The sequence below is a fragment of the Sebastes umbrosus genome, chromosome 16 (genome assembly GCF_015220745.1).
Source record: "Sebastes umbrosus isolate fSebUmb1 chromosome 16, fSebUmb1.pri, whole genome shotgun sequence".
NCBI classification, from domain to species: domain Eukaryota; kingdom Metazoa; phylum Chordata; class Actinopteri; order Perciformes; family Sebastidae; genus Sebastes; species Sebastes umbrosus.
In genome coordinates this window covers 22,625,036-22,649,894 of record NC_051284.1, presented here as the reverse complement: position 1 = coordinate 22,649,894, position 24,859 = coordinate 22,625,036, and the positions used below count along the sequence as shown (strand labels likewise).

Sequence of the window (24,859 nt, the reverse complement as noted above, 5' to 3'; positions counted from 1 at the left end):
GAAAATGTATTTACTTATTTTATCATCACAAAACATCAAGTCAAATAGCAAAAGGAGCAAGTCTCTTTATGTAATACATAAATCATTAGCTAAGTGGGCTCCAAGTATATAACTATTAAACTAAGAGTATACCTATTCACTTGTAGTATACTTGAACTTTACTTAACTTCATAAAATAAGCTTGAAGTATACTACTTTGTCGTGAGGGTTTTCATTTTCCACAGAGAGGAGAATCAGTTGAAGTTATAAAACCAGTTAATTTCTTTCTACTCTTCATAAAATAAAAGAGCAAACACTTCATGAAGTTATGTATCAGTGAAATCTTTATTAGCAACAACATCAGTGATCAACATGACAGTTATTAAGCTCACTCACATGAAGCTGCTGAGCGACACACATTCCTCTCTAAGTTGTTGTTGTCCAACACTTTACAGCAGTGTTGTTCTCTGTCACACAAAGCTTCAGTTTCCTCTACAAGCATTCAAACTGCTATTGATCAGAGCTGCTCCCCCCCACACAGAGCTCCTGTCCTGGGCTTCAGCCGGCCCCTCTAGCCCTTACACTGGCTCCTGTGGAGGGACTGGGTCTGGCTGTGGCCCTGATGGAGGACCCTGCAGGAGTACAGCTCTCCTTCCATCCAGCGCTCCTGGCTCAGGCTCAGGGTGCTGCTGCTGCTGTAGCGGCCGCTCTTCTCCTCCTCTGAGCTGCTCAGGACCCCCTCCGTCACCTCCGTACCGTCCACCTGCCAGCTCACCACGGCTCCCTGAGGAGAGTAGCCGGTCAGCAGGCAGGCCAGCGTGGCCGAGCCCCCAGAGAGCTGCTCAGAGGAGGGGGGAAGCAGAGAGACTGAGGGCCTGACCATGGTGCCAGCTGGAGGGGAGAGCAGAGACACACAAGGAGCAGATGAACTTCCACTGTAGGACAGACAGCTGGACATGAGACAGTTATGATACCTGACAGAGGTTAACACTACTGTGGATCAGCTGTGTGCATGATACTGTGATCAGACAGAGGAGAGGAGCTGACACATGGCAGGAAATGAGGGGTTAACAAATAAAACACAATAGTAAAACTTTGTTGTTTATTTAAAGTAATGAATCTTCTACTGTGGAACTCTTCATAAATAACTAATAATTAATATGCAACATGACTTATCTGTGATTTTAAATGAGAACATTGTATTAATGATCATTAAATTAAATATTCTTTATAATGTGTGACAGTAAATGATTCATTGCTGTGATGCAAATGTAACATCTGTATTCAGTTATAGACTTTATCATCTGTCTGTTTCACTTCCTTTTCTCCACTTTAAACTAACGAACTGTGAAGTCAAACTACAGCGATACTAAATGAACATATGAACTCTTTTAACGGCATTTGCAACAGTTTTTATACCTAACAATCATTTAAATGTTACAGTAAAACATTAAACATAAATAACTTGAAATTAAATTTTGCTGTTATTTTCTGAACATTAAAATGTTCCTGCAGAACAAATTTACAACCAAACATCATTAAACAAATATATTATTGGAAAAAAAGCGAAAATTATTCTGCATAAATTTCACCATGACATCTTCTTTAATACTAAAAGAATATTAATATTAATATTTTCCTAAACTTCAATACCAGCCAAGCTTAATAGACAGCAAAACATAATATCCACATGTAAATTATCCCAAAATAATTTTTCATTTTATAAAATTATGATGCAAAAGTTAGTATTAAAAGAATATTTCATGTTGTATAAATTATAAATCTCTGGTACTTACAGTTAATGATGAGTTTGGTTCCTCCACCAAAAGTGTACCACAGTGATACAAACTCATTAAGTGGCCGTACAAAAACCTCCTGCACTGTGAACATGCATTTATCCAATGACAATACTCTCTGCTTTCTCAATTAACACAGAAACATTTATACTTTATTGAATCTACAATATTTATTTAATGACATGGATAGAAATTATTTTATAAATGGAGATTAATTATATAATTTTGCTTTACTTTTCTACACCAGACAGAGAAACGATCACAGTCTCCTTGTAACAAAGTCATTTTTTCACAGTTTTATATAAGTTGCTACATGGTTAAATGAACATGATACTTTTTAATAATAATAATAACTCATAAACTCATATTAAGCAGATCTGAAATATGTTATTTATCTCCAGTAAACCCTGTCAGTAGATTAAAGGCAGACAAACAGACATATCATACCAACCACAGTGGACACAAACTCATCCTTAAATCCTCAACTGCACTTCTAATATAAATATGTTTCTTCTATTATCCATTCAGATGATAGATGGTGTAAATCCAAGCAGTATTCCTCCTGATTTAGTGTCCCACGTTGCCTTCAGTGTGTTGAGAGCAGAGAAATGATTTCCATAGAGAGGAGGCTTTGCATCGTCAGCTGATCCTCCAGTGAACTGAGAAGGTTTATAGTCCTGTGAGTTCAACACTGCAGGACTCAGATGTGTCAGTCAACACAGCAGAAAGCACAACCAGCATGACTCTCATCACCATCCTCATCTGGACGCTGGCCTGCTGCTGTTTTACAGGTTCATTCACTCAGCAACATTTCAGACATGATGTGCTGCCTTTTCTCTCATTTATTTCTGCTGATAAATGAATGATTTGTTTTTGTCTGCAGGATGCAGCGGTCAGGTGACTGTGACTCAGCCTCCAGTAGTGACATCTACTCCAGGATCCACCGTCTCTCTCACCTGTAAGACCAACCAAGCTGTTTACAGAAACAGTAATGGTGATTTTATGAACTGGTATCAACAGAAATCTGGACAGCCTCCAAAGCTCCTAATAAAATATGCGATCACACGTGTATCAGGAACAGCAGCTCGGTTTAGTGGCAGTGGAAGCAGCTCTGACTTCACTTTGACCATCAGTGGAGTTCAGACTGAAGACGCAGCAGTTTACTACTGTCAGAGTCTCCATGAAATAAACAGTGCTGATGTGTTCACACAGTGATTTAGAGCCGTACAAAAACCTCCTTCAGTTTGACTGAAGTGAAACCGGCCTGCTGCAGGTGCAGAGGGTTGGTGAAGAGACTGTGATGAGGAGAACTGGTCCAGTGAACACAACACAAGAGTCATCAAGCAGAACCACAATGAATCTAAATAAAACTGGAACAATCTCACAGACGCTCTTCCATCTACAGTTTAAACTTATAATCTTGTCATTCAGTCTCTTTATGAGTAAACTGGGGAGGTTAAACTCTTGTTGGACTTTAGCCACTGATATAAAAACATGTTGAAAAGTGTTTCTACCAACAGCTGCACAAAACAATCTCATGTAAAAGAAAATTCCAATTTACCATTCTTCATTTTAAAAATCCAAAATATTTAATTTTCTAAACAGAGCCTTTCCTTTCAAAATATCACAAAGTATTAAAAAATACAACCACTAACAAAGTACTATTTATGTAAACCTGATACACTAAAAGGTATAGTATATAATGTTTGATACTGAGATGACCAAGAAGGTATTTTTCATAACAAATATATATAAAAAGGAAATACAAAGACAGTCAATTATTATAATCCACAGTTTTATTTAATGATGGTTTAATGTTCATGTCACATTTCTGATGAATGAATAGTTCATGTTGGAGTGAAACTAAACTAAAATTCAGTTTATTTTGAAAAGTATTGAACATAACATGCAGAAGATCCATATAAGAAAGCAGCATGCACACTGAATTGAAAATGATTGTATAAAGAAGATTCATTATTTAATTTTGCTTTACTTTTCTACACCAGACAGAGAAATGATCACAGTCTCCTTGTAACAAAGTCATTTTTTTCACAGTTGTATATCAGTTGCTACATGGTTAAATGAACATGATGCTTTTTAATAATAATAATAACTCATAAACTGATATTAAGCAGATCTGAAATATGTTATTTATCTCCAGTAAACCCTGTCAGTAGATTAAAGGCAGACAAACAGACATATCATACCAACCACAGTGGACACAAACTCATCCTTAAATCCTCAACTGCACTTCTAATATAAATATGTTTCTTCTATTATCCATTCAGATGATAGATGGTGTAAATCCAAGCAGTATTCCTCCTGATTTAGTGTCCCACGTTGCCTTCAGTGTGTTGAGAGCAGAGAAATGATTTCCATAGAGAGGAGGCTTTGCATCGTCAGCTGATCCTCCAGTGAACTGAGAAGGTTTATAGTCCTGTGAGTTCAACACTGCAGGACTCAGATGTGTCAGTCAACACAGCAGAAAACACAACCAGCATGACTCTCATCACCATCCTCATCTGGACGCTGGCCTGCTGCTGTTTTACAGGTTCATTCACTCAGCAACATTTCAGACATGATGTGCTGCCTTTTCTCTCATTTATTTCTGCTGATAAATGAATGATTTGTTTTTGTCTGCAGGATGCAGCGGTCAGGTGACTGTGACTCAGCCTCCAGTAGTGACATCTACTCCAGGATCCACCGTCTCTCTCACCTGTAAGACCAGCCAAGCTGTTCACAGATACAGTGATGGAGATTGGGCTATGTTCTGGTATCAACAGAAATCTGGAAAGAGTCCAAAGCTCTTAATAAAATTTGCGAGCACACGTGAATCAGGAACAGCAGCTCGGTTTAGTGGCAGTGGAAGCAGCTCTGACTTCACTTTGACCATCAGTGGAGTTCAGACTGAAGACGCAGCAGTTTACTACTGTCAGAGTCTCCATCAAATAAACAGTGCTTGGGTGTTCACACAGTGATTTGTAGTCGTACAAAAACCTCCCTCAGTCCGACTGCAGAGACACTGAGCTGTTACAGCAGGAACCGACTGCAGCTGCTGAAGAGGAAGAGACTCTGACACAGACCACTGAACACAGAGCTGACAGGAACCTCACCAAGCACACACTACACATTCACACTAATAACTTCATTATAAACATTATTAAAATATCTAATAACACATCATGTTATGTTCACATTTACTCTCAGCTAAAGAGACAAATGTTGCCTGATCACATATTTGAGTCATGATTTCTTCCTCCATAAAAATCAAGTTCACATTATTCTCTGTATCTTTTTTTTTAATAAAAAAAAAGATGTATTATTTACTTTTATTTACTTTAATGTAATATCACTCTCTATACCAATTTACAAAATATAAATATTCATATTTACATGATGAATCCAAAGCAAGTGTGCTATTAGTATACTTATTTTAAACCTGAGAGAGAGAGAGAGTATACTTTCAGTTTACTTTTGTTTATCAGAGATATGCTTAAGTGTACTTAGCTTATACAGACAATTACAGAAAGGTATACTTGTAGTTAATCTTTTGATTGATTCTCCATTCACCGTGGAGACACGTGAGAAGAATTTTTTTTTTTATCATCACAAAACATCAAGTCAAATAGCAAAAGGAGCAAGTCTCTTTATGTAATACATATAAATCATTGGCTAAGTACTATAAGTTAAAGTATACAAAGTGTACTTTCATAAACTAAAAAGTGAGCTCCAAGTATATAACTATTAAACTAAGAGTATACCTATTCACTTGTAGTATACTTGAACTTTGCTTAACTTCATAAAATAAACTCTAAGTATACTACTTTGTCGTGAGGGTTTTCATTTTCCACAGAGAGGAGAATCAGTTGAAGTTATAAAACCAGTTAATTTCTTTCTACTCTTCATAAAATAAAAGAGCAAACACTTCATGAAGTTATGTATCAGTGAAATCTTTATTAGCAACAACATCAGTGATCAACATGACAGTTATTAAGCTCACTCACATGAAGCTGCTGAGCGACACACATTCCTCTCTAAGTTGTTGTTGTCCAACACTTTACAGCAGTGTTGTTCTCTGTCACACAAAGCTTCAGTTTCCTCTACAAGCATTCAAACTGCTATTGATCAGAGCTGCTCCCCCCCACACAGAGCTCCTGTCCTGGGCTTCAGCCGGCCCCTCTAGCCCTTACACTGGCTCCTGTGGAGGGACTGGGTCTGGCTGTGGCCCTGATGGAGGACCCTGCAGGAGTACAGCTCTCCTTCCATCCAGCGCTCCTGGCTCAGGCTCAGGGTGCTGCTGCTGCTGTAGCGGCCGCTCTTCTCCTCCTCTGAGCTGCTCAGGACCCCCTCCGTCACCTCCGTACCGTCCACCTGCCAGCTCACCACGGCTCCCTGAGGAGAGTAGCCGGTCAGCAGGCAGGCCAGCGTGGCCGAGCCCCCAGAGAGCTGCTCAGAGGAGGGGGGAAGCAGAGAGACTGAGGGCCTGACCATGGTGCCAGCTGGAGGGGAGAGCAGAGACACACAAGGAGCAGATGAACTTCCACTGTAGGACAGACAGCTGGACATGAGACAGTTATGATACCTGACAGAGGTTAACACTACTGTGGATCAGCTGTGTGCATGATACTGTGATCAGACAGAGGAGAGGAGCTGACACATGGCAGGAAATGAGGAGTTAACATATAAAACACAATAGTAAAACTTTGTTTTTTATTTAAAGTAATGAATCTTCTACTGTGGAACTCTTCATAAATATCTAATAATTAATATGCAACATGACTTTTCTGTGAATTTAAATGGGAACATTGTATTAATGATCATTAAATTAAATGTATTTTATAATGTGTGACAGTAAATGATTCATCGCTGCGATGCAAATGTAACATCTGTATTCATTTATAGACTTTATCATGTCTGTTTCACTTCCTTTTCTCCACTTTAAACTAACGAACTGTGAAGTCAAACTACAGCGCTAACAAATGAACATATGAACTCTTAAATTTGTTTTAACTGCATTTGCAACAGTTTTTATACCTAACTATCGTTTAAATGTTACAGTAAAACATAAAACATAAATAAATTGAAATTAAATTTTGCTGTTATTTTCTGAACATTAAAATGTTCCTGCAGAACAAGTTTACAACCAAACTTTATTAAACAAATATATTATTGGAAAAAAAGCGAAAATTATTCTGCATAAATTTCACCATGACATCTTCTTTAATACTAAAAGAATATTAATATTAATATTTTCCTAAACTTCAATATCAGCCAAGCTTAATAGACAGCAAAAAATAATATCCACATGTAAATTATCCAAAAATAATTTTTCATTTCATAAAATTCTGATGCAAAAGTTAGTATTAAAAGAATATTTCATGTTGTATAAATAATAATTCTCTGGTACTTACAGTTAATGATGAGTTTGGTTCCTCCACCAAAAGTCACCCACAGTGATACAAACTCATTAAGTGGCCGTACAAAAACCTCCTGCACTGTGAACAAGCATCTATCCACTGAAAATACTCTCTGATTTCTCAATTAACACATAAACATTCATACTTTATTGAATCTACAAACATTTATTTAATGACATGGATAGAAATTATTTTATAAATGAAGATTAATTATTTAATTTTGCTTTACTTTTCTACACCAGACAGAGAAACGATCACAGTCTCCTTGTAACAAAGTCATTTTTTCACAGTTTTATATCAGTTGCTACATGGTTAAATGAACATGATGCTTTTTAATAATAATAACTTATAAACTCATATTAAGCAGAACTGAAATATGTTATTTATCTCCAGTAAACCCTGTCAATAGATTAAAGGCAGACAAACAGACATATCATACCAACCACAGTGGACACAAACTCATCCTTAAATCCTCAACTGCACTTCTAATATAAATATGTTTCTTCTATTATCCATTCAGATGATAGATGGTGTAAATCCAAGCAGTATTCCTCCTGATTTAGTGTCCCACGTTGCCTTCAGTGTGTTGAGAGCAGAGAAATGATTTCCATAGAGAGGAGGCTTTGCATCGTCAGCTGATCCTCCAGTGAACTGAGAAGGTTTATAGTCCTGTGAGTTCAACACTGCAGGACTCAGATGTGTCAGTCAACACAGCAGAAAGCACAACCAGCATGACTCTCATCACCATCCTCATCTGGACGCTGGCCTGCTGCTGTTTTACAGGTTCATTCACTCAGCAACATTTCAGACATGATGTGCTGCCTTTTCTCTCATTTATTTCTGCTGATAAATGAATGATTTGTTTTTGTCTGCAGGATGCAGCGGTCAGGTGACTGTGACTCAGCCTCCAGTAGTGACATCTACTCCAGGATCCACCGTATCCCTCACCTGTAAGACCAGCCAAGCTGTTGGAACATGTAGTAGTGTTGATTGTATGTTCTGGTATCAACAGAAATCTGGACAGCCTCCAAAGCTCCTAATAAGACATGTGAGCACAAGACATTCAGGAACAGCAGCTCGGTTTAGTGGCAGTGGAAGCAGCTCTGACTTCACTTTGACCATCAGTGGAGTTCAGACTGAAGACGCAGCAGTTTATTACTGTCAGAGTGTCCATAATGGACCAGTGTTCACACAGTGATTTGTAGTCGTACAAAAACCTCCCTCAGTCCGACTGCAGAGACACTGAGCTGTTACAGCAGGAACCGACTGCAGCTGTTGAAGAGGAAGAGACTTTGACACAGACCACTGAACACAGAGCTGACAGGAACCTCACCAAGCACACACTACACATTCACACTAATAACTTCATTAAAAAGATTATTAAAAAATCTAATAACACATCATGTTCTGTTCACATTTACTCTCAGCTAAAGAGACAAATGTTGCCTGATCACATATTTAAGTCATGATTTCTTCCTCCCTAAAAGTAAAGTTCACATTATTCTCCAAGTTTTATTTTATCAAAAAAAAGATGTATTATTTACTTTTATTTACTATAATGTAATATCACTCTCTATACCAATTTAAAAAATAGAAATATTGATATTTACATGATGAATCTTTAAGCAAGTGTGCTATTAGTATACTGTACTAATTTAAAACTTGAGAGAGAGAGAGTGTATACTTTCAGTTTACTTTTTATGTACTTATCAGAGATATACTTATGTATAGTATACTTGGATTATACTTGTACTTAATCTTTTGATTGAAATATACTTAAAAAAGGTATAATTAAGTATTCTTTCCTTATAGGCCTACAGAAAAGAATACTTGGTTTGTAGTTGTATTAACTTTTTGATAGAGTAGCCTATTAAAGTGTGAGAGTTTGTAAAAGAATGTTTTGATATGAATTTACTTGAATTCATCAAGAATTTCTTCGTTCACCGTGGAGATGTGTGTAATGTTATGTTGTACATTTTACACTTCAAAAAAACTTAAATTGATTTCTAATTAAGGTGAACGTTCCAAGGTAGCTACAAATTTGAAGTGAAAGCATGCAGATGATCAAGTAAAAAGCCTTAACAAGGCAGGTTTACTGTATAATAACCATAGATAATAGCCGATGTAACATGATCAGCTCCTCTATCACATGCAGAGTCCGTTGAACAGTCTGCAGAGTAAAACACTGCAGATCATGTAAAGTCATAACAAAACACATGGACTTGTTCTCTGTTACTTCCTTGTTGATCGATGATGGAGATTCGAACTTCGTCAATTTGAAATTGATGCGAAAGGATGAATGATAGTTTTTTTTGTTTGGACCAATGAAACCACACACACATTCATCACACGCACACCTGAGTGACGTATACCTGGTCCCACTGGGACTGTTGATGTTTTCCTTCTGTCAACCCTCAGATGACTGTGTCTCTTATTGTGAAAAGCTTGTCTTGAATGAGCCTAACAAACTGAACCAGGATCAGTCTGTTTCATAAAGACACTCAGAGCTGATCAGAGCCTGAATTCATCAAAACGTGTCAGAGGAGGAAATCAGGCCGAACCGGACAAAAGCTTTCAGAGTGACACATGTTTGTTCCCTCTTTTAGGATGAAGAGTGAAAGGATTTTATCAACTTTCCTAACAGGAGGTGACTCATATCTCAGCTGCAATGTATCAGAGCTGCAGAGGAGTTTAACCTGTCAGCAGCTGCTGGTGGAGCTCACACGGATGTTTTGGGAACGCTTGATGACATTAAACTTATTCAAAGATCTTTTGGGGAAAACCCCCTGTCCTTTTAAGTACGACCATCTCATCGAATGAGGAAAAACTCCCCTAAAACAACCCCTTTAACAGGGAAAAAAATATGGAAGAAACATCAGGAAGAGCAACAGAGGAGGGATCCCTCTTCCAGGACAGACAGATGTGCAATTTTAGTCCCTTTAAGGGATAGTTACCACTTCTTCAATCAATCTTTAAACCATGCAGATAATCCATTAAAACCCCTTAACAGTTTTTATGCACCAAATATTTGGAACAAGCTCCCAGAAAACTGCAGGACCGCTACAACTCTAAGTTCTTTTAAAACAAAGCTTAAAACGTTCCTGTTTGCTGCTGCCTTTAATTAAACCAGATAATGATCTTATACTGCATTAGAGCTTTTACTCTTTTGTGTTTTATTCTTTTTTAACTTCTATCCTAGCTTTTATTTTCTAATCTTTAATGTTTTTATGTTTTTATGTTTTTATAACTGTTTTAATTATGTCTTAATGTTCTTTTGCACTTTGTCTCAATGTTCTTGAATGTTTATGTAAAGCACTTTGAATTTCCCTGTTGCTGAAATGTGCTCTACAAATAAAACTGCCTTGCCTTAACAGGAAAGACGACTGGTTCAAAATAAAAGCCAGAAGACGGAGGGTTTTAAAAAATTTAAATGTAGGAGATAACCAAGAAGAGAATATTGGATCGTGTTTTCTCAACTGTAAGAATCTGTATGATCTGACCTCTGACCCTGACCTGAAGTACATGATCAAAGAAAAGAGCTAAGGACTGAATACAAAATCAATCTCATGTCAATCTGGAGTTGTTGTGAACCTGCACATCCAGCAGATGGCACCTTTGCTGCATTTAAAAAAAGAAAAAAAAACATAATATGACCCCTGACCCCACAAGACCACAGTGTCACAGCTGAAGCATCTGGATTAACAGACTGAAGTACACCATCAAGAAAAGAGCTAAGAGTTAGCCAGAGTTGTTGTGAACCTGGACAGCCAGCAGAGAGCAGCCTGCATCTATTTATGACCTTTGGGAAACTTTGCAAAGACAGAAACAGCAGAGAGATGACGAACAGAGAGTCTAAAGTTTCTACATGTTCTTAGTCAGTCCACAGGGAGACGTAGCCTCGACTTACTCCACCTCATCTCTCCCTTTCAGTTTCACAAGAACAGGTGTGTGTTTGCCTTTTTAAATGTATTTTTGCATGTTTTTACTGCATCACTGCTCCTCACAGTTTAAGTTCTCCTGTCACAGAGAGTCTGAACTGTTTTCATGCACTCACACTGAAAACTGCATCAGGATGATGTTGTCAATAACTCTGATTGTCGTGTTGGGTTTTCTGAGTCAGGGTGAGAGATTCTGAAAATGTATCTGACATTGTGGCTTTAAATAATGTCTAATTTATTATCATCTAAACTGCTGATTCTCAAGGTTTATATTTCATTTCTCATTTCAGAGACTTCTGCAAACAAGTTTCTGACTCAGGCTGACAAATCCAAGTCTGTTAGTGTTGGAGGGACCGTGAGCATCAGCGCCACAGGGAGTTCAGATATTGGTGCTGATCTCAGTTGGTACCTTCAGAAACCTGGACAGGCTCCCAAACTCCTTATATACTATACATCGAATCTCTTCTCAGGGACTGCGTCTCGATTCAGTGGCAGTAGATCTGGTTCTGACTACACTTTAACCATCACAGGTGTTCAGACTGACGATGCTGGAGACTACTACTGTCTGGGCGAACATGGTAGCTATGTGTTCACACAGTGATTTAGAGCCGTACAAAAACCTCCTTCAGTTTGGCTGAAGTGAAACCGGCCTGCTGCAGGTGCAGAGGGTTGGTGAAGAGACTGTGATGAGGAGAACTGGTCCAGTGAACACAACACAAGAGTCATCAAGCAGAACCACAATGAATCTAAATAAAACTGGAACAAACTCACAGACGCTCTTCCATCTACAGTTTAAACTTATATTATTGTCATTCAGTCTCTTTATGAGTAAACTGGGGAGGTTAAACTCTTGTTGGACTTTAGCCACTGATATCAAAACATGTTGAAAAGTGTTTCTACCAACAGCTGCACAAAACAATCTAATATAACAGAAAATTCGAATTTACCATTCTTCATTTTAAAAATCCAAAATATTTCATTTTCTAAACAGAGCCTTTCCTTTCAAAATATCACAAAGAAGTAAAAAAATACAACCACTAACAAAGTACTATTTATGTAAACCTGATATACTAAAAGGTATAGTATATGAGGTTTGATACTGAGATGACCAAGAAGGTATTTTTCATAATAAATATATAATAAAGGAAATACAAAGACAGTGACTAATCCACAGTTTTATTTAATGATGGTTTAATGTTCATGCCACATTTCTGATGAATGAACAGTTCATGTTGGAGTGAAACTAAACTAAAATTCAGTTTACTTTGAAAAGTATTGAACATAACATGCAAAAGATCCATATAAGAAAGCAGCATGCACACTGAATTAAAAATGATTGTATGAAGAAGATTAATTATTTAATTTTGCTTTACTTTTCTACACCAGACAGAGAAACGATCACAGTCTCCTTGTAACAAAGTCATTTTTTCACAGTTTTATATCAGTTGCTACATGGTTAAATGAACATGATGCTTTTATATAATAATAATAACTTATAAACTCATATTAAGCAGATCTGAAATATGATATTTATCTCCAGTAAACCCTGTCAGTAGATTACAGGCAGACAAACAGACATATCATACCAACCACAGTGGACACAAACTCATCCTTAAATCCTCAACTGCACTTCTAATATAAATATGTTTCTTCTATTATCCATTCAGATGATAGATGGTGTAAATCCAAGCAGTATTCCTCCTGATTTAGTGTCCCACGTTGCCTTCAGTGTGTTGAGAGCAGAGAAATGATTTCCATAGAGAGGAGGCTTTGCATCGTCAGCTGATCCTCCAGTGAACTGAGAAGGTTTATAGTCCTGTGAGTTCAACACTGCAGGACTCAGATGTGTCAGTCAACACAGCAGAAAGCACAACCAGCATGACTCTCATCACCATCCTCATCTGGACGCTGGCCTGCTGCTGTTTTACAGGTTCATTCACTCAGCAACATTTCAGACATGATGTGCTGCCTTTTCTCTCATTTATTTCTGCTGATCAATGAATGATTTGTTTTTGTCTGCAGGATGCAGCGGTCAGGTGACTGTGACTCAGCCTCCAGTAGTGACATCTACTCCAGGATCCGCCGTCTCTCTCACCTGTAAGACCAGCCGAGCTGTTTACAATTCCAATAATATGTACTGGTATCAACAGAAATCTGGACAGACTCCAAAGCTCCTAATAAAACTTGTGAGCACACGTGTATCAGGAACAGCAGCTCGGTTTAGTGGCAGTGGAAGCAGCTCTGACTTCACTTTGACCATCAGTGGAGTTCAGACTGAAGACGCAGCAGTTTATTACTGTCAGAGTTACCACTATATAAACAGCGCTAATCTGTTCACACAGTGATTTGTAGTCGTACAAAAACCTCCCTCAGTCCGACTGCAGAGACACTGAGCTGTTACAGCAGGAACCGACTGCAGCTGCTGAAGAGGAAGAGACTCTGACACAGACCACTGAACACAGAGCTGACAGGAACCTCACCAAGCACACACTACACCTTCACACTACACAGTATAGGCACATCATACTGTACATTTCAGTTTGTCTATAGAGCAAAAAAAAATAAACTAAAAACCTTTAATGACATCATGATGAATTTTATACTTTAGCACAAGAACTGCTTTATATTTTATTCCCCTGTCTCCCCCCCTGTCCTCACAAATTAAGATAGTGAAACTAATAGTTGCGTGTTATTTTCAACAGATAGAAGTCTAGAAGATATAAAACTATTTACTTTTAGAATATAAACAAACTACATTAGAAAACGATCTCATCCTGAACAGGGGCCATAAGTAAAATCCCCAAATTTATGTAACTTAATTGTATCATAACATATCCCATTGTGTATTAAATGGAGATCTATTTTGAGGGGTGGGAGTCACCATTAGCTAGTTTTGTAATTTCTTATTTTATTTTTTATTTATTCATTAATTTTTTTTGGAGGGTATCTATTATTTTAATTATCATTATTATTATTATTATTATTATTATTATTATTATTATTATTATTATTATTATTATTATTATTATTATTATTATTATCATTATTATTATTATTATTATTATTATTATTATTATTATTATTATTATTATTATTATTTTTAATTAACGTTTGGTTTTGAATTATGGATTTTTTCTTTTGTTATTGTTAATAATTCCCAATGCATATCTTTAAAATCAATCAAATTTGATCACAAAGAAAAACAAAGTACATTTACTCAAGTGCTGTATTTAAGTGCATTTTTGAGGTATTTTTGAAGTATTCTTCTTTTTGCTATATTCTCTTTCTACTCCATTACATGTTAGAGGATAATCTGCTGTATGTCTTAATACAATTATTTTTTTAATCAAGTTCATTCACTCAGCAACATACAGATGTTCATGGTCCCCTGAGGATTAATCCTACTGACTTTAACTTTAGCACCACCATGAGATTGATCTTTTAGTTTTTAGTCAAATGTCTCCAAAGCTATAGGATGGATTTTCATGAAATTTGGGTTCAGATATTCACGGTGCCCAGAAGATCTGCTACAAAGACTTATGTGATCCCCTGACTCCTGTTGTAGGAACACCCACATGTAATTAGTGGATTTGCACAAAATGTTCTATAGACTTTCATGGTTCCTGCAGCAGATATGGGTGGTAATTCTCTGTAGGTTCATCACTATGAGAAACCGCTTTCATATTTCCATTTGAAAACTGTTATTATCAAAATATTGACTATAGCCACTTTAAGGATGTGTGTGAGAGTTTGTTACAGAATGTTTTGATATGAATTTAATTAAATTCATCAAAAATGTTCTACGTTGTTGGATTCTTCGTTCACCGTGGAGACGTGTGAGAAAAAAATTTTGTTTTTTATCATCACAAAACATCAAGTCAAATAGCAAAAGGAGCAAGTCTCTTTATGTAATACATATAAATCATTAGCTAAGTGGGCTACAAGTATATAACTATTAAACTAACAGTATACTTATTCACTTGTAGTATACTTGAACTTTACTTAACGTCATAAAATAAACTCTAAGTATACTACTTTGTCGTGAGGGTTTTCATTTTCCACAGAGAGGAGAATCAGTTGAAGTTATAAAACCAGTTAATTTCTTTCTACTCTTCATAAAACAAAAGAGCAAACACTTCATGAAGTTATGTATCAGTGAAATCTTTATTAGCAACAACATCAGTGATCAACATGACAGTTATTAAGCTCACTCACATGAAGCTGCTGAGCGACACACATTCCTCTCTAAGTTGTTGTTGTCCAACACTTTACAGCAGTGTTGTTCTCTGTCACACAAAGCTTCAGTTTCCTCTACAAGCATTCAAACTGCTATTGATCAGAGCTGCTCCCCCCCACACAGAGCTCCTGTCCTGGGCTTCAGCCGGCCCCTCTAGCCCTTACACTGGCTCCTGTGGAGGGACTGGGTCTGGCTGTGGCCCTGATGGAGGACCCTGCAGGAGTACAGCTCTCCTTCCATCCAGCGCTCCTGGCTCAGGCTCAGGGTGCTGCTGCTGCTGTAGCGGCCGCTCTTCTCCTCCTCTGAGCTGCTCAGGACCCCCTCCGTCACCTCCGTACCGTCCACCTGCCAGCTCACCACGGCTCCCTGAGGAGAGTAGCCGGTCAGCAGGCAGGCCAGCGTGGCCGAGCCCCCAGAGAGCTGCTCAGAGGAGGGGGGAAGCAGAGAGACTGAGGGCCTGACCATGGTGCCAGCTGGAGGGGAGAGCAGAGACACACAAGGAGCAGATGAACTTCCACTGTAGGACAGACAGCTGGACATGAGACAGTTATGATACCTGACAGAGGTTAACACTACTGTGGATCAGCTGTGTGCATGATACTGTGATCAGACAGAGGAGAGGAGCTGACACATGGCGGGAAATGAGGAGTTAACATATAAAACACAATAGTAAAACTATGTTTTTTATTTAAAGTAATGAATCTTCTACTGTGGAACTCTTCATAAATATCTAATAATTAATATGCAACATGACTTATCTGTGATTTTAAATGGGAACATTGTATTAATAATTATTAAATTAAATCTTTCTATCTTCTTTATAATGTGTGACAGTAAATGATTCATTGCTGTGATGCAAATGTAACATCTGTATTCAGTTATAGACTTTATCATCTGTCTGTTTCACTTCCTTTTCTCCACTTTAAACTAACGAACTGTGAAGTCAAACTACAGCGATACTAAATGAACATATGAACTCTTAAATTAGTTTTAATGGTATTTGCAACAGTTTTTATACCTAACAATCATTTAAATGTTACAGTAAAACATAAAACATAAATAACTTGAATTTAAATTTTGCCGTTATTTTCTGAAAGTTAAAATGTTCCTGCTGAACACATTTACAACTAAACATTATTAAACAAATATCTGATTGGAAAAAAGAGAAAATATTCTGCATATATTTCACCATAACATCTTTTTTAATACTAAAAGAATATTAATATTAATATTTTCCTAAACTTCAATATCAGCCAAGCTTAATAGACATCAAAATATATTCGCATCATGTAATTTATCCAAAATATTTTTTTAATTTTTTTAAAATTCTGATGCAAATTTTAGTATTAAAAGAATATTTCATGTTGTATAAATAATAAATCTCTGGTACTTACAGTTAATGATGAGTTTGGTTCCTCCACCAAAAGTCCACCACAGTGATACAAACTCATTAAGTGGCCGTACAAAAACCTCCTGCACTGTGAACAAGCATCTATCCACTGAAAATACTCTCTGCTTTTCCAATTAACACATAAACATTTATACTTTATTGAATCTACAAACATTAAATTAATGATATCAATTGAAATTATTGTATAAATGAAGATTAATTATATAATTTTGCTTTACTTTTCTCCACCAGACAGAGAAACGATCACAGTCTCCTTGTAACAAAGTCATTTTTTCGCAGTTTTATATCAGTTGCTACATGGTTAAATGAACATGATGCTTTTTAGTAATAATAACTTATAAACTCATATTAAGCAGATCTGAAATATGTTATTTATCTCCAGTAAACCCTGTCAGTAGATTAAAGGCAGACAAACAGACATATCATACCAACCACAGTGGACACAAACTCATCCTTAAATCCTCAACTGCACTTCTAATATAAATATGTTTCTTCTATTATCCATTCAGATGATAGATGGTGTAAATCCAAGCAGTATTCCTCCTGATTTAGTGTCCCACGTTGCCTTCAGTGTGTTGAGAGCAGAGAAATGATTTCCATAGAGAGGAGGCTTTGCATCGTCAGCTGATCCTCCAGTGAACTGAGAAGGTTTATAGTCCTGTGAGTTCAACACTGCAGGACTCAGATGTGTCAGTCAACACAGCAGAAAGCACAACCAGCATGACTCTCATCACCATCCTCATCTGGACGCTGGCCTGCTGCTGTTTTACAGGTTCGTTCACTCAGCAACATTTCAGACATGATGTGCTGCCTTTTCTCTCATTTATTTCTGCTGATCAATGAATGATTTGTTTTTGTCTGCAGGATGCAGCGGTCAGGTGACTGTGACTCAGCCTCCAGTAGTGACATCTACTCCAGGATCCACCGTCTCTCTCACCTGTAAGACCAGCCGAGCTGTTTACAGTAACTTTCTTTTGGGTGACTATATGCACTGGTATCAACAGAAATCTGGACAGCCTCCAAAGCTCCTAATAGAATTTGCGAGCACACGTGTATCAGGAACAGCAGCTCGGTTTAGTGGCAGTGGAAGCAGCTCTGACTTCACTTTGACCATCAGTGGAGTTCAGACTGAAGACGCAGCAGTTTATTACTGTCAGAGTCTCCATCAAATAAACAGTGCTTATGTGTTCACACAGTGATTTAGAGCCGTACAAAAACCTCCTTCAGTTTGACTGAAGTGAAACCGGCCTGCTGCAGGTGCAGAGGGTTGGTGAAGAGACTGTGATGAGGAGAACTGGTCCAGTGAACACAACACAAGAGTCATCAAGCAGAACCACGATGAATCTAAATAAAACTGCAACAAACTCACAGACGCTCTTCCATCTACAGTTTAAACTTATATTCTTGTCTCTTTATGAGTAAACTGGGGAGGATAAACTCTTGTTGGACTATAGCCACTGATATCAAAACATGTTGAAAAGTGTTTCTACCAACAGCTGCACAAAACAATCTAATGTAACAAGAGTTGAAACAGAATCAAGATTATCTAATTAAAACAATACAACCATCTCCTGTACTATCAGGTGTAGTATCCCGTACAAAAAAGAAGTTTATTCATTATTAATTTGTGCTATTAGTAAACTTCTTTCAAACTTAAAATAAGAGAATATGCTTTCAGTTTACTTTTTATGTACTTATCAGAGATATACTTAACAAAATTATACTTGAGTATACTTGGCTTATACTGCCAAGTATACAGAAATGTCTCAGTGTACTTGGCAAGTATAGAGAAAAGTCCAAGTATACTGAAACGTTTACAGAAAAGTATATTTGGCTAAGTACTATAAGTTCACTTAAAGACAACTTACAAGTATTCTGAAAACTATTTAAACTAGTAGTTTACTGAGAGTATACTTTAAAGTGTACTTTCAAAACTAAAAAGTGGGCTACAAGTATATAACTAGTTCACAGTACAAGTTCACTTGTAGTATAGTTCATATTATAGTTGCAGTACAAAATACAACTTGGATGTAAACTACTTAAAAGTATACTTATATAAACTTAAAAGTGGGCCAATTTAGTCCCAAGAAGTATTGAAGTATTACTAGTAGATTAATATTAATATTTATTTCATAAAGTATACTTGGGATTATACTTGAACTATACTTAAGTTAATTTCATAAAATAAACTTGGAAGTATACTTCTTTTTTTGTAAGGGATATCAGGTTTAATACTGAGATGATCAAGAAGGTATTTTTCATAATGAATATGTTATAAAATAAATACAAAGACACTCATTTATTATAATCCACAGTTTTATTTAATGATGGTTTAATGTTCATGCCACATTTCTGATGAATGAATAGTTTCTCTTTGAGTGAAAATCATTTAATGAACATAAAGAAGAACATGCAGAAGATGAGTATTAGAAAGCAACATGCAGAGTAAAACACTGAGTAGAGAGCTGTGAAACATGCAGAAACATGTGAACAGAGGAGATCTGGAGCTTCATCCAGATCTCTGTCAAAGAAGCGGCATCATTTGCAGACAGGAAGTGTTGCTGAAGCTCTACTCTGAGCAGCGGTCAGGCTCCAGGCTTTGAGTGACAGGCCTCTGTCCACTCAGACTGGCCTCACAGCTCACTGAGCCCGCCTTCCTCCACTGGTCTGCAAGGAGGCTCAGGGTGCTGCTCCAGCTGTAGTGGCCGTCCCTCCCCAGGACCTCCAGGCTGTGTGACGCCCCTGAGGAGCTGCTGCTGCACCCCACCTTCCAGCCCAGCGTCCAGGCTGAGGGGAAGCCCCCACTGGCCAGACACACCAGTGTGGCACTGCCCTGCTTCAGCTCCTCTCTGGAGGGGGGGAGGACGGTCAGGGTGGGCTGCACCACACCCACTGGAGGAGAGAGAGGGGGAGGAGAAGGGGGAGAAAAGACAAAGCAATGAGAGTGAAGGCTTGGTAATAAAGAAACATCACATCCTGCTCATTTATTATATTTCATCAAATAAAACAGAATAACTTGAGCTGCTGCTGCTGCACTCATAAATCACTCCGTATCTCACCATCAGCCTCATGATTCAAGTGTGAATGCAACTAAAAAGGTTCATCGATGACGATTATTGATGACATCTTCGTATGTGTTTCATAACGTGTGACAGTGAATAACTCGTCCCTGAGATGATTTTCTTCTGTTTAAACTGACAGTTAAATACAGTTAAAACCTTTGTCATCTGTCTCTTTCACTTCCTGTTCACTACATGTAAAATTAATGAACCGTGAACACAAAGATGAGCTGCATTTACCCATAAATCACATTTGTGTTCAACAGGAATCTACATCACATTTTAATTCAATATATTTTTTTTTATATTTACAAAATAAACGAATCAAAGAATTTAACAAACACATTTTGTGTAAAGTTTGAGTAAATTTGTCTTTAAAATGTTTTTAAAGCCGATATTAAATACATCTTATTACAAATAGAATATTAGAAAAATAATAATTATTAATCTTATTATCTACATTACTGAATGAATATTGATTTCGGTAAAGATTCTTCTCAGATTATGAGGTCAGCTTTATAAAATAACATAAATTATCAACAACATAAAAAACTGAACTAGATCAAATTAAAATTTAATATTTGATAAAAAAATACTATTTGCTATATGTTGTATGAAATAAAAAAATATCTGGTACTTACAGTTAATGATGAGTTTGGTTCCTCCACCAAAAGTGTACCACAGTGATACAAACTCATTAAGTGGCCGTACAAAAACCTCCTGCACTGTGAACAAGCATCTATCCACTGAAAATACTCTCTGCTTCCTCAATTAACACAGGAACATTTATACTTTATTGAATCTACAAGCATTAAATTAATGATATCAATTGAAATTATAATATAAATGAAGATTATTTATTTAATTTTTCTTTACTTTTCTACACCAGTCAGAGAAACGATCACAGTCTCCTTGTAACAAAGTCATTTTTTCACAGTTTTATATCAGTTGTTACATGGTTAAATGAACATGATGCTTTTTAATAATAATAATAACTTATAAACTCATATTAAGCAGATCTGAAATATGTTATTTATCTCCAGTAAACCCTGTCAGTAGATTAAAGGCAGACAAACAGACATATCAAACCAACCACAGTGGACACAAACTCATCCTTAAATCCTCAACTGCACTTCTAATATAAATATGTTTCTTCTATTATCCATTCAGATGATAGATGGTGTAAATCCAAGCAGTATTCCTCCTGATTTAGTGTCCCACGTTGCCTTCAGTGTGTTGAGAGCAGAGAAATGATTTCCATAGAGAGGAGGCTTTGCATCGTCAGCTGATCCTCCAGTGAACTGAGAAGGTTTATAGTCCTGTGAGTTCAACACTGCAGGACTCAGATGTGTCAGTCAACACAGCAGAAAGCACAACCAGCATGACTCTCATCACCATCCTCATCTGGACGCTGGCCTGCTGCTGTTTTACAGGTTCATTCACTCAGCAACATTTCAGACATGATGTGCTGCCTTTTCTCTCATTTATTTCTGCTGATCAATGAATGATTTGTTTTTGTCTGCAGGATGCAGCGGTCAGGTGACTGTGACTCAGCCTCCAGTAGTGACATCTACTCCAGGATCCACCGTCTCTCTCACCTGTAAGACCAGCCAAGCTGTTTACAGACACAGTGGTGGAGAGTGGGCTATGTCCTGGTATCAACAGAAATCTGGAGAGAGTCCAAAGCTCCTAATAAAATATGCGAGCACACGTGAATCAGGAACAGCAGCTCGGTTTAGTGGCAGTGGAAGCAGCTCTGACTTCACTTTCACCATCAGTGGAGTTCAGACTGAAGACGCAGCAGTTTATTACTGTCAGAGTTACCACAGCGGTGGTGTGTTCACACAGTGATTTGTAGTCGTACAAAAACCTCCCTCAGTCCGACTGCAGAGACACTGAGCTGTTACAGCAGGAACCGACTGCAGCTGCTGAAGAGGAAGAGACTCTGACACAGACCACTGAACACAGAGCTGACAGGAACCTCACCAAGCACACACTACACATTCACACTAATAACTTCATTAAAGAGATTATTAAAATATCTAATAACACATCATGTTCTGTTCACATTTACTCTCAGCTAAAGAGACAAATGTTGCCTGATCACATATTTGAGTCATGATTTATTCCTCCCTTAAAATCAAGTTCTCATTATTCTCCAAGTTTTGTTTTATCAAATAAAATATATGTATTATTTACTTTTCTTTACTATAATGTAATATCACTCTCTATACCAATTTAAAAGGGAGAAATATTAATATTTACATGATGACTCCAAAGCAAGTGTGCTATTAGTATACTTATTTTAAACTTCAGAGAGAGAGACTATACTTTCAGTTTACTTTGTATGTACTTATCAGAGATATACTTAAGTATACTTACGTTATACAGACAAGTAAACAGAAAAGTCTAAGTATACTTGGCTTATACTTGTAGTTAATCTTTTGGTCGAGATATAATTTACTTAAAAAAAGTAAAATTAAGTATTCTTACCTTATAGGCCTACAGAAAGGTATACATGGCTTGTAGTTATACTAACTTTTTCATAGAGTAGCCTATTAAAGTGTGTGAGAGTTTGTAAAAGAATGTTTTGATATGAATTTACTTCAATTCATCAAGAATTTTCTACGTTGTTGGATTCTTCGTTCACCGTGGAGACATGTGAGAAAAAATATATTAATATTTTTAATCATCACAAAACATCAAGTCAAATAGCAAAAGGAGCAAGTCTCTTTATGTAATACATATAAATCATTGACTAAGTACTATAAGTTAAAGTATACAAAGTGAACTTTCATAAACTAAAAAGTGGAATCCAAGTATATAACTATTAAACTAAGAGTGTACCTATTAACTTGTAGTATACTTGAACTTTACTTAACTTCATAAAATAAACTCTAAGTATACTACTTTGTCGTGAGGGTTTTCATTTTCCACAGAGAGGAGAATCAGTTGAAGTTATAAAACCAGTTAATTTCTTTCTACTCTTCATAAAATAAAAGAGCAAACACTTCATGAAGTTATGTATCAGTGAAATCTTTATTAGCAACAACATCAGTGATCAACATGACAGTTATTAAGCTCACTCACATGAAGCTGCTGAGCGACACACATTCCTCTCTAAGTTGTTGTTGTCCAACACTTTACAGCAGTGTTGTTCTCTGTCACACAAAGCTTCAGTTTCCTCTACAAGCATTCAAACTGCTATTGATCAGAGCTGCTCCCCCCCACACAGAGCTCCTGTCCTGGGCTTCAGCCGGCCCCTCTAGCCCTTACACTGGCTCCTGTGGAGGGACTGGGTCTGGCTGTGGCCCTGATGGAGGACCCTGCAGGAGTACAGCTCTCCTTCCATCCAGCGCTCCTGGCTCAGGCTCAGGGTGCTGCTGCTGCTGTAGCGGCCGCTCTTCTCCTCCTCTGAGCTGCTCAGGACCCCCTCCGTCACCTCCGTACCGTCCACCTGCCAGCTCACCACGGCTCCCTGAGGAGAGTAGCCGGTCAGCAGGCAGGCCAGCGTGGCCGAGCCCCCAGAGAGCTGCTCAGAGGAGGGGGGAAGCAGAGAGACTGAGGGCCTGACCATGGTGCCAGCTGGAGGGGAGAGCAGAGACACACAAGGAGCAGATGAACTTCCACTGTAGGACAGACAGCTGGACATGAGACAGTTATGATACCTGACAGAGGTTAACACTACTGTGGATCAGCTGTGTGCATGATACTGTGATCAGACAGAGGAGAGGAGCTGACACATGGCAGGAAATGAGGGGTTAACATATAAAACACAATAGTAAAACTTTGTTTTTTATTTAAAGTAATGAATCTTCTACTGTGGAACTCTTCATAAATATCTAATAATTAATATGCAACATGACTTTTCTGTGAATTTAAATGGGAACATTGTATTAATGATCATTAAATTAAATATTCTTTATAATATGTGACAGTAAATGATTCATTGCTGCGATGCAAATGTAACATCTGTATTCAGTTATAGACTTTATCATCTGTCTGTTTCACTTCCTTTTCATGACTTTAAACTAACGAACTGTGAAGTCAAACTACAGCGATACTAAATGAACATATGAACTCTTAAATTTGTTTTAACTGCATTTGCAACAGTTTTTATACCTAACTATCGTTTAAATGTTACAGTAAAACATAAAACATAAATAAATTGAAATTAAATTTTGCTGTTATTTTCTGAACATTAAAATGTTCCTGCAGAACAAGTTTACAACCAAACATCATTAAACAAATATATTATTGGAAAAAAAGCGAAAATTATTCTGCATAAATTTCACCATGACATCTTCTTTAATACTAAAAGAATATTAATATTAATATTTTCCTAAACTTCAATATCAGCCAAGCTTAATAGACAGCAAAAAATAATATCCACATGTAAATTATCCAAAATAATTTTTCATTTCATAAAATTCTGATGCAAAAGTTAGTATTAAAAGAATATTTCATGTTGTATAAATAATAATTCTCTGGTACTTACAGTTAATGATGAGTTTGGTTCCTCCACCAAAAGTCACCCACAGTGATACAAACTCATTAAGTGGCCGTACAAAAACCTCCTGCACTGTGAACAAGCATCTATCCACTGAAAATACTCTCTGCTTTCTCAATTAACACATAAACAGTTATACTTTATTGAATCTACAAAGATCTATTTAATGACATGGATAAAAATTATTATATAAATGAAGATTATTTCTTTAATTTTGCTTTACTTCTCTACACCAGACAGAGAAACGATCACAGTCTCCTTGTAACAAAGTAATTTTTTACAGTTTTATTTCAGTTGCTACATGGTTAAATGAACATGATGCTTTTTAATAATAATAATAACTTATAAAATCATATTAAGCAGATCTGAAATATGTTATTTATCTCCAGTAAACCCTGTCAGTAGATTAAAGGCAGACAAACAGATATATCATACCAACCACAGTGGACACAAACTCATCCTTAAATCCTCAACTGCACTTCTAATATAAATATGTTTCTTCTGTTATCCAT

General features: G+C 37.0%; 6 gene segments (V, D, J or C); 2 read left to right on the top strand and 4 right to left on the bottom strand.

Moving 5' to 3' along the window:
* Positions 1-383: 383 nt before the first annotated feature.
* Positions 384-1,824, bottom strand: LOC119504206. The segment is given in 2 exon segments: positions 384-870; positions 1,776-1,824. A coding segment is annotated over 1 exon segment (312 nt).
* A 3,961-nt stretch (positions 1,825-5,785) lies between these two features.
* LOC119474457 lies at positions 5,786-8,366 on the bottom strand. The segment is given in 4 exon segments: positions 5,786-6,274; positions 7,187-7,237; positions 8,141-8,228; positions 8,352-8,366. Coding segments are annotated over 4 exon segments (474 nt in total).
* A 2,826-nt stretch (positions 8,367-11,192) lies between these two features.
* On the top strand, positions 11,193-11,900 carry LOC119504168. The segment is given in 2 exon segments: positions 11,193-11,313; positions 11,421-11,900. Coding segments are annotated over 2 exon segments (360 nt in total).
* A 3,453-nt stretch (positions 11,901-15,353) lies between these two features.
* On the bottom strand, positions 15,354-20,551 carry LOC119504212. The segment is given in 2 exon segments: positions 15,354-15,840; positions 20,479-20,551. A coding segment is annotated over 1 exon segment (312 nt).
* Positions 17,499-17,977, top strand: LOC119504185. The segment is given in 2 exon segments: positions 17,499-17,550; positions 17,643-17,977. Coding segments are annotated over 2 exon segments (387 nt in total).
* A 2,384-nt stretch (positions 20,552-22,935) lies between the features above and the next one.
* LOC119474456 lies at positions 22,936-24,474 on the bottom strand. The segment is given in 3 exon segments: positions 22,936-23,422; positions 24,336-24,386; positions 24,471-24,474. Coding segments are annotated over 3 exon segments (375 nt in total).
* Positions 24,475-24,859: the final 385 nt, after the last annotated feature.